Source organism: Scyliorhinus torazame, chromosome 19, assembly GCF_047496885.1.
Source record: "Scyliorhinus torazame isolate Kashiwa2021f chromosome 19, sScyTor2.1, whole genome shotgun sequence".
NCBI classification, from domain to species: domain Eukaryota; kingdom Metazoa; phylum Chordata; class Chondrichthyes; order Carcharhiniformes; family Scyliorhinidae; genus Scyliorhinus; species Scyliorhinus torazame.
In genome coordinates, this window is record NC_092725.1 from 74,382,574 (window position 1) to 74,397,879 (window position 15,306).

Here is a 15,306-nt window from a genome sequence, read left to right on the forward strand (position 1 = left end):
CTGGGAGTTTCAATAGTTATGAGTTGCCAATATACATAAGCTCTGAGTGTCTGAGTCCTGGGTTGACCATATTTCCCATGGTCCTTTGCAGGTGGCCATATTTCCTGGGATCCTTTGTAAGTGGCCATGGCTACACCTTGGCGCCCAGGCACTTCCACCTGGGCACCCTGGGAGGCATTGGAAGGCAGGCAGGTACATTGCCAGAGTGCCTGACTGGCGGTGCCCAGGTGCCAGGTTGCCAGTGCCAGGGATCGGGTTCGGAGGGGTGCCCTGGCCTTAAGAGGTAGGGTGAGGCATCGGGGGCCTTGAGGATGCACCAAGAGGTACTTTGGGGCAGTGGGGGATGCCTAGGGGCCGCAGTGGGGATTTCGAGGTGGGGATCAGAGCTGCGCTGCACTCATCAGTTCAGGAAGTGAGGTAAGAGCGGCGTCGACTGGGTGTTCTTGACCAAGACAAGAAAAAAAAACAGAGTCCAGTTTGATAGAGGGGTCGTTAGCGCCCAGAAAGACCCTGCTGTGTGTGCTGAAAACGGTACTTTTTTTACGCGTTACATCACGCCCTTTGTTTCAACACAATTATCGAAAGTTTTTGTGGCTGCAAACAATTTAAATTTGCGCCAGACAATGCTGTGGGCTGTAATGTTTACATGCAGTGTACACATTGTCAACAATCTGTCCTTGTCGACTTTACGACCAAGAAAATACAACCGCCTCAGGAAACCAAGGAAGTTTTGCATGTCCACATTGACTCTTACCAATTTTTACAGATGCACCATAGAAAGCATCCCATCTGGTTGCATCCCAGCCTGGTACGGCAACTGCTCGGCACAAGACCGTAAGGAATTACAGAGTCATGAACACAGCCCAGCCCATCACGCGAACCCGCCTCCCGTCCATTAACTCTGTCTACACCTCCTGCTGCCTTGGGTAAGCGGGCAGCATAATCAAAGACCCCTCCCACTCGGGTTATTCTCTCTTCCAACCTCTTCCATCGGGCAGGAGATATAAAAGTCTGAGAATACGCACTAACAGGTTCAAAAGCAACTTCTTCCCCGCCGTTACCAGACTCCTGAATGACCCTCTTATAGACTGAACTGATCTCTTCAAACATCTGGATAAATGCAAATTACTGCGGATGCTGGAATCTGAAACGAAAGAGAAAATGCTGGAAAATCTCAGCAGGTCTGGCAGCATCTGTACGGAGAGAAAAGAGCGAACGTTTCGAGTCCGATGACTCTTTGTCAAAGCTAACAGACAGAGAAAGTGGGAAATATTTATACTGTGGAGTGAGAGTGAAAGATGAGCCCTAGCCACAGAAACCCAGGGAAACCGGGTGCTAATGGCCACAGAAACCAAGGGGAAAGAGTGCTAATGGCAGTCCCCAGAGAGGACAAAAGGTGTGAAAGGTCAAACAGCAGAGAAACTAACATCAGAGGATGAACTGTAGATGTATGGGGGGGGGGGGGGGGGTGGGAAGCAAAGAGGAGAAAGGTGAAGGAAAGATGGATAAGATTGGGGGAAATTAAATATATATTAAGAAAGAAAGAAATGATAAAAGACAGTTAAAATGAAATGAAAACAAATGGATCGAGGTGTGGTAGAGCTGAAAAAGGCTCCAAGGCAGAGACATTGTGGGAGCTAGCTACAATCATGCAGCAGTTGTATAATTCTTATTAATAAATACCTTTTGTGTTCGCTAATGAAGTCTGTAAAAGTGCATCTTTACAGTTATACACTCCTGCTATAAGACCAAAAGATGTAGGAGCAGAATTAGGCCACTCAGCCCATCGAGTCTGCTCCGCCATTCAATCATGGCTGATATTTTCTCATTTCCATTCTCTTGCCTTTTCCCCATAACCCCTGATCCCCTATTAATCAAGAACCTATCTATCTCTGTCTAAAAGGCACTCGGTGATTTGGCCTCCACAGCCTTCTGTGACAAAGAATTCCACAGAATTTTGTCTCCAAGATAGCCTGACAATCTCTTTAGGCCAGACTTGATAGTTTGGATGGCTCGCTTGGCTAGTCCGTTTGATGCTGGGTGGTAAGGTGCTGTTCTAATGTGTTTACTACCACTGAGAGCGGTAACATTTTGAAATCTCAGTGCTGGTGAATATGGTTCCATTGTCTGATACCGTGACTTCAGGTAATCTGTGACTTGAAAAGAATTGGCTTAACCATTCGATGGCAGCATCTGATGTAGGTGACTTCACCTCAAAAATGTCCATCCATGTAGAGTTTGCATCAATTATGAGCAATAACATTGTGCTCATGGATGGATCGACACAATCAATATGGATTCCCAATGTGCAGTGGGGCTGTAGCAGGCAACCTTTGTTGCAGTTGGCACTATTAACAGTATTTGACTAGCTTCTCAATATCAGCATCAATACCAGGCCTCCACGCCACACAGAATGCAGCATAGTGCCAAGGACCTGGGATCATTTCCAGCCTTGGGTGACTGTATGGAGTTTGTACCTTCTCCAGGCATGATGACACAGTGGTTAGCACTGCTGCTCAAGACACACCAGAGACCTTGGTTCAATTCCATGCTTGGGTGACTCTGTGGAGTTTGAGCTTTCTCCCCTTTCATGTCTGTGGGTTTCCTTCACGTGCTCCGGTTTCCTCCCACAGCCCAAAGATGTGCAGGTTATGTGGATTGGCCAGGATAAATTGCCCTTTAGTGTCCAGGGATATCCAGGTTAGGTGGGATTATGGGGATAGGGTGGGGGAGTGGGCCTAAGTAGGGTGCTCTTTCAGAGGGTTGGTGCAGACTCAATGCCTTCTGCACTTTAGGCACTCCATTGTTCTAAACATCTTCATCTTGGCACTGCCAGGGAGAGGACTGTGTAATTCAGTTAGGAGCAGCTCTGCCTGCTACAGGAACAACTACTTTTGCTTCCCAGAGTATAATGCCATCCCGACAACTCAATTCATTCTTGCTGATAAAAATTGTTTCATTTTCCCGAAAACTGGCGGATTTATCCATTAAATAAGTATTTTGGACCTCACTTTGGACAGAAGTGGATCGCGATTGGTCCAGTGCCTGATCTGCTCCACAGTGTGTCTAAAACATTTAATGGCATGATGATTTCTTGTGGCACTGGCATACAGCTGGTACTTTCTTGCAAGGGTAGGCCGCTAAGATGTGTTCCAAGTCAGTGCTTGAAAGTATATTCATAGGCGGACAGAATTAATGCCCATCGTTGAATTCTTTAAAAAAAAATACTGGAAGCTATTCGCTCTCAAAGCCCCTTGTTTGAGAGCAACGCCGTATCCAGCCTCCCCAGGGGTCGCTGAGCGCAGCCTTCCTCCAAACATAAATGCATATAATGTGGAGCATGGCAGATATGACAATCGTCGCATACTCCGCCCCCACCACCCCGGGGAGTAACAACTTGCCCACTATAAAGAAGTAAATATGGGAATAGACGCGGTGTACATGTGAAGAGAAGGAAAATGCCTTCTCCTTCGGGTGTCTGAATCTCCATGGGTGCTCTCTTTCCCCCCCTCCCCCATATTCTCCATAAACACTAGCAGCTCCTTTGCCACCCCCCGATGTCATAAAGGGCTTGGGGCATGACCTATCTCGTCTTGGATCAAGCACACAATTAAAGTTCCCCTCCCCCCATGATTTCCCATCGTTGAATTCTTGCTGAAGCGATCGGTAGGGCAGCCTTTTGTCCTCTTTGAAAAGACCCAAGAATCCAGCCCATACCCTTTCAGAGCCATCGCCTAACACCGCACCAACATGCATATGGAGATCGTCGCAGGTCAATATCAGCCCTTTAGATGGGTCGAAGCGTACTAACGGGTGTCTCTGCCGAGGAGCCTTTCTCACCATGGAGTGATTCCACACTCCTGATTGGTCTCCCAGGCCATGTGGCCCTTACTTTGCTGTGTTGCCCTTAAAGGGATAATCACCACAGTAACACCACAGTAAAGTATGTTTTCTGCATTATAATTTGTTTACCTCTTTTGCACAGCACAAAAAGAAAGCTGACACTCCAATACCGAATGAGTGCTGCACTGTTGGATGTGCCATCTTTCAGATAAGAGGAACTGAGGCCCCATCTGCTCCCTCAAGAACACATCAAAGATCCCATGGCACTAATTTGAAGAATAGCAAGACAGTTATCCTGGTCAATCAACACCACCAAACAAAAATAGATTACCTGGCCAGTAGCACATTCTTGTTGTGGGGGAACAAATACTTCAATTGGCTGTAAAGCACTTTGAAACGTTCAGCAGTCATGAAAGATGCTATATAAATGAAAGTCTTTTTTCTCACCTGGTGAGAATACTCAAATGAAATCCAGGTGATAACACTTCCTATCTCAAGTCTTGAATGTAGTTGAGCTTTTAAAAAATATATATTTTTAATAGGGTATTTGCAAGTTTTTATAATAATAACCTTCATAAGAGCGACATAAACATGGTACAATTAGTTGAGCTTTTTTACCAACCATATTAATGATTTGAAAGCATCACTTGCTAGGAATTGAGTTTTAAATGATATTTTATTAATTAAACTATAAGGCTGCAGTTGCACAACCAGTTTCTGCATTCATTTGAAATGGTTGTACGATTTAAAAAGAATCAAAGATAAAAAGCCTGATCTGAGTACTTTGTTGGCCCTGAAGCACGTTTGGACTGCCTGAGGTTAGGAAAAGCACTCGCTCTCATACATTTCTCTCTAACAGCAGGAGCAATACAAATGCTATGTATGAAATGTAATTACACCCCATGAGATTCCATTTCTGTTACATTTTCACACAATACAGAAGCAGTTTGGGTTTTTTGAAATATTCCAAAATTATATTCGTTACTATCGTGGAGCTCTGTAGAGAGGTAATTAATGTTCTAGTGGAGGCACATTATCTGACCTCTGCGACCTTTCGGATTGATTAGACTTTTAGCCATAGGCAGGTCTGTCAGCGGAGCAAATTTATGTGCATGAAATTTGACATTAAAGGTGCTTTGTAAGTATAATTACAACCGTGACATATTAATGACGGCGCCTTGGTTTTAGATATATAATTGACATGATATAAAAGCTGACAATTTACCCCCCTCCCCAAAACACCTACAAATTCTCTGCATGTCCCCTTGTCACTCCTGTCTCAAACCTGCACTAAACAAAGCAATCTTGCTCATCTAATCCTCAAACCGCGTATCTCCACATTGTCTTTGGATTGTGTACGGTGCAGTGCTCTCTTGGTAAAAGTTAACAATTGTTTACTTCTTACTGGGATCTGCCAATCTTTCAGCAACAGCAAAATCACTTGGCGAAATGGGTTTTCGGAGAAACGTGTGTGTGTAAGACAGATCCATAGTTGCGACAGATGTGCTGGCAACACTGTATATGATGGTCAAGTTAATGTACGAAAATTAAACCCAAGATGCATCGGCGGTCTATAAATTGCTGTTGAAGGTGACTTAAACCTTCAGCATTTCGGACCTAATATACTCTTAATGGCTGTAGCATTAGGCAATCAATCAGTGTTACTCCATTAGGGCCTTTATTAATGTGGACCGATGGGCATGTCAGTCACCAGCGACAGTTCACGCAGGCTTCTTGATGCAGCACAAATCTTTTTGAAAAGGGTAATTTCATTTTGCTTGTTGCACATGACATAAGAAGGAATAGGTCTGGACCTGGAGGACTCCTCCTGGAGATTAGGGATAATCTTTTACTACATCCAACTTTCTTTCCAGAATAATTGCCCTCCCCAAGATCACCTTCCTGTTGCAGCATCTAATCTGTTGTTAAATGATTCCCAGGTTTTATTTCTACACGTTAATTCAAATAATCATCTGTTAATTATGGTTTATGTGAAGAATGCTGGAGATTCCTAATTTTATGTTAGAATCACAGAATAATCGATTCAGTACAGTACAGAAGGAGGCCATTCAGCCCATCGAGTCAGCACCGACCCTCTCTGTAAGAGCACCGTTCCTAGGCCCGCTCCCCCGTCCTATCCCAGTGACCCCACCTAACATTTTTGGACACTAAGGGGCAATTTAGCATGGCCATTCCACCGAACCTGCACATCTTTGGTCTGTGGGAGGAAACCGGAGCATTTGGAGGAAACCCACACAGACACAGGGAGAACGTACATATGTCACACAGTCCCCCAAGGCCGGAATTGAACCCAGTCCCATGTGCTGTGAGGCAGCAATGCTAAGCACTGTGCCACCGTGCTGCCCCTTATCTTAATGCAGTGCCGCCTCCTCGCTACGCCGAAGAGCAGAACACAAAGTCATCTCTCAGTATGGGGCCCCCCATTGGTTGGGCCTCTTGCTGCAGTGCTGTGTGTTTCATTGTAAGTCTGCCTCTGTGTAAACTCCTGAGGTACACGCACTGATCCCTGTGGCACACCACTCATTACATTTTGCCAACCTGAAAAATACTTATTTATGCCTACTCTCTGCGTCTTGTTAGCCAGCCAATCTTCGAACCATGCCAACATGTTAGCCCCGACAGCATGAGCTTTTATTTTTTGCAATGACCTTTGATGTGGCATTTTATCAAATACTTTCTGGAAATCTAAGTGCAGTACATCCACGGGTTCCCCTCTATGTACAACACAGGTTACTTTGTCAAAGAACTTCAATAAGTTGGTTCAATATGCTTTCCCTTTCACGCAATCACGTTGCCTCTGCCTAATTACCTTCAGTAATTAGTGCCCTGCTATAACTTCTTTAACAATAGCTTCTAACATTTTACCTTAGACAGACGTTCGGCTAACTGGCCTGTAGCTTGTGACCCGGTGTAGCTCGGTAATATCACACCTGTTCTGTAAAATTCATATCCTGGTTGTGTTCCTCCCCAAAGGGAAGGTAACCTTTTGTCACAAGCAATGACATAAGAAATAAAAACCATGAAATTAAAAAAAAAAAAAACAGCTGTTGACAATCAATTTCCAGTTTCCTCCGAAGACGATAAGTCGGTTCAGGCAAAATGTCCAGTGTCGCTGTACCACAAATGTGACACAGTTTTAAGTGCACTTACGTACACTGATCCAATATATTAATGTGGGTTCACTTGTTCTCTACCTACCATCAGATGATTAGGGTGAACATCAAGAGCTTCCTGTTTCAAGACGTGTGTGTGTGCAATTAGACAAGAAAAATAATAGGAAACTATTGGCAATGCAGCAACTTCTACTGAAGCCAGAATATAAATAACTGTCCAACTCCGAGCCAGAGTCATTTATCTTGAAATGACATGGTTCTTTTTATTTATGGCGCACGTTTCACCCCTCTGCTGTCCTCATGCTCTGCAGGCCACTGTGCATTGATGTGGATTTGGCATGGCCGGTGGTCTTCTCAGTGTCTTGACCCACTGGAATTATGAATCAAATTTCTTGTTAGTGGTTCGAAGTGTTTTATTGGACAGAAATTGTTGGGAAGCCATGCCACGATAATGCGATATTAACTGTACACTCCATGATTAATTCCTGCAGATTCCATCAATTTGCGCTGAATTTATTTTTCATCACTAGCACTTATCCTCATGTTATTTCTGGATCTGCTCTAGACAGGTTGCTAAGATTAATCAACAAGCCCACTATCTTTTTTTCAAATAAATTTAAAGTATCCAATTTTTTTACAATTTTAGTGTGGCCAATCCACCTACCCGGCACCTCTTTGGGTTGAGGGGGTGAGATCCACGCAGACACTGGGAGAATGTGCAAACTCTGCACGGACAGTGACCTGGGGCCAGGATCGAACCCGGGTCCTCGGCACCGTGAGGCAGCAGTGCTAACCACTGTGCCACTCTGCCACCCCGAACAAGCCCACTATAAATGTATCATGCAGATATCAGGATGGGAGACTAACTAGATGGACCTTTTGTTGTCTAGCAATTGCTGTGTTCTTGTGTGTTCCACTCTTCCTAATCATGATGGCTGGGCTGATATACATGGAGTCAAAAATGTACATATCTCATACCCAACCTGCCGCTCACTGGTTAACTATTTGAGGACAAATACTTTAATACCCCAGTGCTATTGAGTTACAGTCAACGCCTTCTGCTTGCTCTTTTAATTTTTCTCTCTCTTTTTCTCTCTGTCTCGCCCATCTCAATTTTCTTTGGTCATCAATTTAAAATTATCACCAAGAGCGCGAAAGTGAGGTTTGAAGAAATTCCTTTTCACAAGAGAGAACCTGGAGTACAGGATGTTTGTCCACAGTGACTTGCATTGTATCTTTCAGGAAAAAATTGGGGAAACTTTTGAACCAAATGAAATGAGGTTGCAGGGAGCGAGCTGGGAATTTGAATTAGCTTTGGTCGTTCCATCATTGAGCCATCATAAACAGCGGGCCAAATGGCCTTCTCCTGACCTGTTAAATTGAATAGTATTAGAGTACTAATGTTACTGTTTTCCTAAATAAAAAAAACAGACATTCTTTCAGCCAATAATTTTCCATTAAAATTACAGAATGCATTCAGTCATTCCTAGAAGGGACTAAATAATAATGTTAATGGCCCTGGCCTGCTCCTCGGGGAATAAGTGAAACTTCTAACACTTGGGGCAGAATTTTATGCTCCCCCCGCCCCCCAAGGCAGGTTCTGAAGCGTGGGGTGTAAAATTGAATGGACAGGATTCCCTCCAGGAACCGGCCCACTGGAAACCAGATGCAGTTCCACGCTTGGGCAGGCAGAACCTTTGGTGGGAAGCCCACCTATTTATCTATTAAGTCCTTTAAATTGTCACTGAAGGGTCTTATCCCACCCAGCCTCAATTTTTAGGTTGGCAGGAGTGGGTAGGGTGGGAAAGTGACTTTTGCACATTTCCGCATCTCGAGCGGGAAGGGGTGGGGAGGGACGCCTCACTCTGAAGGCCCTCAAAGAGTTGGGGAGCCTCCCCCTGCCTGGGACATTGAGCCGTCCCTCTCCCCCCACCCCCACCGGCCTACCCCCACGTGCAATTGCACCCACCAGAACCCCCGGGTCCTTTTCGAAGGTCCCGGGACTTACTCTCAGGCAGTGCAGTACGCTTTTAGCCACTGCAGCACTGTGCCTGGCCAGGTGGGGCTGCCTGCCGAGGGCAGACTGAGTTCCCACCCAGTGCCAATCAATGCTCAAGTGAGCATTAAATGGCAGTGGGACCTAGAGAGTTGGCGGCAGTACGTTAGGTGCTGACTCCCTGGAGCAGTGAATGCCGATTGCTTGCCAGCCTTAACATTCTACCCTTGGTTCATGACAGTATTTGGAAGCATAACTATTTCCTGACTCCAATACAAGCTGACTATATTAATGGTTCCTTCTCCATTGACACTTCCTTTGCAAACTGCCAATATCACCCGCTGTGCAAAGAAAAACATTTTCAAATCACCCATCTTTCCAAAAGCTGCCTCACCGTCAACCTCCATTTCTCTCTAATCTCCTTCCCTCAAGATCGAATGTGCCATTGCTTCCTAATTATGCATACCTCTCCTAAATCTGCCTTTGTATTTCTCCCAAATCTACTTTCATCCATCTTACACCATATAAATGACCCAACCTAAATTAAGTAACAGTATATTCTGTAACTGTGACCATGTGTTGACACTGCTTATACTCCTTGATGTTTGCATAATGTTTAACATTCCTGACTAGCCCTCACCATCATGTAGCTCCATGGGTCAGTTCTTGCACATTCTATTTCTGTCCACCTGAATATAGCCAATGCATGCATATCTAGCTTCTTTTGTATCTGCAGTCTGTCACCCTCTGTATCCCCAAGCGATTGTTTTGCGTTTATCTGCAAGCTGTCTCTCTGCAACATCATCTGCCGGTATAGGGTAAGCTTATAGAGGGGCACTAATGCCACCCCCATTTAGCTTCCCTTCACCACTCTTCGCCCCTTGGCTGTACCTGATCCGCCATTGAGAAGCTTTTCATTGAGAAGCTTTCCGAGAGAGACACTATTATCATAATGGGCCCGTAACTTCCTCGCTCCCCAATGTCGGATTTGGGAGATACCCCAAAGATGCGCTAGGGAAGCCCTCCTGGAGTTTCCTAGCGAAGGGTTTCTACCGCTATCTTCCGAAGCACTAACTTCACCAGGACAATTGCACTGAACTGGGAGCCATCTGACAAAGCGATTGAAATTGCTAACTTCGGGTGGTTCTGCCAGTGGAGTTACACTAATAGTTACTCTGGAAAAAGGTGGAAGAAATAAAACCTCTTCCAACTTCAGTGTAACTAATTTCAAATACCCAGATTGATCTCCCCCGCAGGGAAGTCACCACCCACTAAGCTGCCCCCCCCGCTCAACGATCCGAACAGGCTGGACCGTGCTCAACAACCCAGTTACATTCCCCCTGGACCCAGCCCCACTTAAACCTCCCCTGCCCAATGTACCTCTTCTCATCCCACAAATCCCACCCACTTACCTTACCTTCTCCCTTGCCTGATACTTTCAATGAGACCTTTAAACCTATCTGCTTTATGGCAGCTTGTGCCGTAAAATGGGGGTGGGCGGTTGTCCTCCTTCGCTCCAATTCTTTTAGACTCCGAGGCTGGAGCTGGGGACCCGCTGCGCTGCCCGAATCTCACTCGGCCTGAGTCAGGATGGTCGGGTGAGACAGACACTGATGAAACATGGCCCTGGTAAGTGGGTACGAAGTTGCATTCCGACGCTGATACCCACTCTGAGGAAGGTTATGGCCCTACAATCTCTGGAGGAGTGGGGCACCTTGGACAGTAACTACCTGATTTTCACATTTCAATGCCCGCGTGGTTTTCCAGAGATTGTTCTCCTGTTTACATTTTAAGAACGGTGAGAACTGACAACTTCACTCTTACTTTTGTTGCAAAATCCTGGTGAATACAAATGTCTGACTAGGATTTGCACAATGATTATTTTTTTTCTTCATATCCTTTTCAAGCTGTCAAGAGTATTTAGCAGCACTGCTAAAGAATTATTTGCAGAGTTCTGTCAGATCAGCAGATGTTAGTTTTATTGCTATTTTGCAGCCCTCATACCTCCGAACAGTTACATTGTTTTATTGCCTTGTAATATAATCGCAGCTACATGTCCTACTTAATATAAAATCGACTTGGACGTCTTTGACTCTAAATGCAAAGTTATTTGTTAACCGATTGCAAATAATGCTCAATGGTCTTGTGTGCACAAGGATGAAAGATGTCACTGCATTTATTTTTCAGGCATTTGGACAGGCCTATTCGAACCATCGTAAAGTGGCAGAAGATGGTGAGACCCGTGAGGAGACTCTTCTGCAGGAGTCTGCATCAAAGGAGGCATATTACCTCAGTAAGATTCTGGAGCTGCAGACAGAGCTGAAACAAGCCAGGACGGTTGTGGTCAACGTCCAGTCCGAAAATGAACGACTCGGTGCTATTTCTTTGGACCTCAAGGAGGTAACCACGGTGATTTTGCTGCTCTAGACCAGGAGGCGAGGGATCCCACATTAGCCAGTTATAGGAAAGCAAAATTGACGGGGAACACGACAGATGCATTTCTGCAAAGTATATTTGATGATTCTTGTGCAAAATATGTTGCTTTATGTTGAGACGTGTCCTGATGCATTGCTTCCTGATGTGATAAAATAGGTGCACAACAGTCATCCAGTGTAAAAATCTTTCTGAATGCTGTTCTCGTTTTGTATACTGGAGGTTTTGGTAGGCTCTGAGTTACTGTTTCAAGAGGACGCACAGACCTCCAGCACTTCACCCAAGTGGTTATTCCTCACTAAAGGCTTCATAAATGAGTGTAGACAGCCATTTAAACACAGGGGCTCGGGAGCATAAATTGGCCTAATCCTATCTTCATCCAATAGCCATACATGCATATTTTCTAGCACAGATCCTCAGGAGCAGTACTTCCCATTCCCTAGTCCTGAGGGAGCTGAAACAAAATGTATCTCCTGTGCCACCACCATGACAGGGATCGGAGCATTGACTGAATCTGGGATCACCTCCTGTGCATCACAACTGATTGTGAATTTACTGCCAGATGTGGTTATAATCTATGAAATACTTTTTAAATGAGTAGAATCAAGACAAATGCCTGAACAAACCATTTGCCATATCTATCGATTGAATATCATGGGATCAGGTTATAGCTTGTTATAAAACTGAACCTCATTGAAACAAAACTTGTTCTGCGACACAAGGTGTGTTTGCTGTGATGTGAACATCCTAAAATGACCACCAAGGCTGCTCCAGCCAAGTTTCTACAGCAAGTTCTTTTAGGAGCATTTACAGAAAAAATTAAATTGAAAACTACCAGGTAGTCTGAGTGAGACATTCTTTCACAGTTTGGTATGTAAAGACAGTGGGTTAAATTGCAAAGGAAGTTGAAGGAAAATCCATAAACTGAGATATTTTCCCTTCATTATTTAAAGGTTTCTTGCTCTGCAGAAAAAGGCAGAACCATATTAATGTCAATGAACCTTGTATTAATGCAGTAATAATTTATTTCCTATTATTTGGCAGCCTGAATTGTCATTACTTTCTGGGAATTTTAATCACATTTGAAGGTGCATCTGAGAATGCCCCTTTGAGGCGCCTGTTTCATGATTTTTAAAAGCACAAGTGAGGTTAGCAATCGGGAATTCGGCCATTCGGAGGCGGAGAATCGCGGAAGCCCCGGAGAATACCGGGTCAGGCCCGCTAATACGGGCGTTTGCTGTACGTGCGTTCTGGAATGCATTGACACCGCTGTCGAGGCGACAGAGAATTGCAATTTGGCAAGAAATCGGCGCATGCCGCGATTTCGGCATCTCTGCCAAATCGCGTTTCCCTATTCCGGCATTTTCCAACAGAGAATGCCGCCCAAGGTTTCTTTATTGCCAGCCTTATCATGATCAACCCTGTTCTTCCTATTCACTGGATAAGGTAGCATGGAGATACCTTGCTCTTATATATATGATGGTGTTGTGCTTTGGGATTATTACATGCTTTGTATTTTAAAAGTACAAAACATTTTTCAGCGATACGCTTTTCATTCCTCATTCCTGAGGGGTGTGCCCTCTACAGACTACTCGCCTTAAACTCAGTAAATGAGGAGGCTATCTATCACTTGGCTTTGGAGATTTATATTTTCTAAATAAATAAAAAAATCCATCCCTTCGGAGAAGTGTCTAATCTATTCCTGATGCATCCACCTAAAGGAATTTGAGCTCGCAAAGTCACTAAGGAAGGAGCAAAGGTTTGTGGAAGCTAACTTGTGTCATGTTGTCATGTTGGTGTTTGAGCAGACAACCACACCTTGGCTCTCTCATAGGAATAGGAATACACCATTCAGCCCCTTGAGTCTGTTCCCCATTCACCAAAATCCTGGCTGATACTTAACTCTATTCACCCACCTTCGCTCCGCATCCAGTAATATCCTTAACCAGCAAAAATCTATTTATCTTGTATTTGAGGTGATTAATTAGGATAACATTGATGGCTTTTAATGGGAGAGAGTTCCAAACTATCATCCTTTGTGTGAAACAATGGGTGAGATCTTCCAGCTGTTCACGCCAGCCGGATCTTCCGGTCCCGCCGATGGTACATTCCTGCAGTGGGTTTCCAGGAGATCCCGCCGCTGGCCAACGGCGAACTGCATCCCGTCGCCGATAAACATGCTGCGGGGAAGCCAGAGAATCTTGGCCCACATTTCCTGACTTCCCAGCAGAATGGCCTGGCTCTGATTTTGGGGTTATGCCCCCTTGTTTTGCATTCTCAGTGGCAAATGTTCCTCTTGATTTGTCCTATCTGTTCTTTCCAAAATCCTAAACATCTTGATCAACACACCCAACCACCTTCAATAGTCCAGGAATGCATGCCTAATTAATTGATGCAATCTCTCTTCATGGTTTAACCATTGAAGCCCCGGTTAACATTCTAGTAAATTTGCACAGCATTCATTTCAAGGCCAACAAATTGGGTGAAATTCTCCGCCTCGCGACGCCGCAAATTCCGCTCGGGGCGGGGGGAGAATCGGGCATCCAGCCAAAATTGAAGTCCGTGCTCAGCGCCGTTTCAGGGCCATGCTCTGGTCCCTCGCTGTTGGAGATAACAAGGTTTGCGCCCGCGCCAGCGGCGGCACGCAAAACCGGTATTTGCATGCATTTAAACGTGATTAGCGCGTTTGACCCACTATGGTCTGGGCCTCCGTGATGCTCCACCCCTCTCAGGCGGAAGTCAAGCGGACATGGTTTACTGCAGGTATTTACAAACAGGGACTGGTCACCATGGCTGCTGAGGGGGAGAGAAATGTAAGCAAAGTTTGAAACTGTTAAAAATTGTACAGCTTGCTAGGGGTGACTGCCAGGGCCAGAGTAGCAGAGAGTGACTTGCTGACAGCTTGGCGTCCCCCCTCAGGATCGGGGAGGCCTGGATCTGACCGCCATTGCTGCAGTATTTGTCTTAAACTCACCCATTTGGTACAAGTTACAGGCCTCTGGTTGCTCACTCTGCTGACTACTCACTGTGTCCTGTAAATGTTCACAGAGCCTCTGGTTATTTGGGAGCCCACCCAGGGCACCACTTTGGAAATCCTCAGATTCCAGCTGACCCATCAACTGGATGGGTGTGGCCAAACTCAATCAGTGGCCCACCAGGGGCAGGCGCACACTCAGTGCACTCCCTCATTCACGTCCTCTTCTGCACCTCTCTGGATAATGCCATTGCCCTCTACTTGGCGGGGGGTGAGAGCCTGGTGGGCCGGTAAACCTCCTCCGTTCTTCTCCTGCTCCCTTCTGTTGTGGGCCATCTTTAGCTAGGTGACATAGAAAGGACATGATGAGATGCATGGAAGCGAGTTACATGGTGGATCTGTTCCTGGTGGTATGTGTGTGCAAGGCACCTGGCCAAAGAGGGCAATACAAGTGTTGGGGTTTTGTGCAGAGTGGGATGTGAGGGAGATGGAGGCAGGTGGGTTTGATTGGCCTCTATTGGAGTGAGGGAAAGGAGTGATGGCAGGGAGCAGGTGGTGGCTCACCCGAGCTATTCCAAGGAGGTCGTTCATCTCCTTGCGACACTGCATGCCAGTCTGCCTGGTGAGGCTGACTGTGCTGAGAGCCTGGGCCTCAACCTCCACCCAGGCCCGGTTAACGACCGTGGGTGGCAACCTCCTGCCCACCCTGGGGAAGAGGGTGTCCCGCCTCTCCTCCACCACACCCAACATTCTCTCGAGATCCGTCTCCGCAAGGCGTGGTGTTGCTCTTCATGGAGATATCTTCTTGGCTGGAATTTGTGTGTGGGGGAGTTGAGTGCTTATAAGCAGTTCCAGCTTGTCAAGTTCTCCAGCGCCAATTCTGGCCCCGGCAAATCCGACGCCGGCAGGAATGAGAATTGCCCTAG

At 45.7% G+C, this 15,306-nt stretch overlaps 1 protein-coding gene across 2 annotated transcripts in view; it reads left to right on the forward strand.

Annotated features, from left to right (window-relative positions):
* LOC140396225 (protein bicaudal D homolog 1-like) overlaps positions 1-15,306 on the forward strand; it is a 322,819-nt gene that overhangs the window by 138,129 nt on the left and 169,384 nt on the right. For both annotated transcript variants that reach the window (XM_072484545.1, XM_072484546.1), the window contains exon 2: positions 11,161-11,373. In XM_072484545.1, coding sequence (XP_072340646.1) covers positions 11,161-11,373 — 213 coding nt within the window. The remainder of the gene's footprint in view (positions 1-11,160; positions 11,374-15,306) is intronic.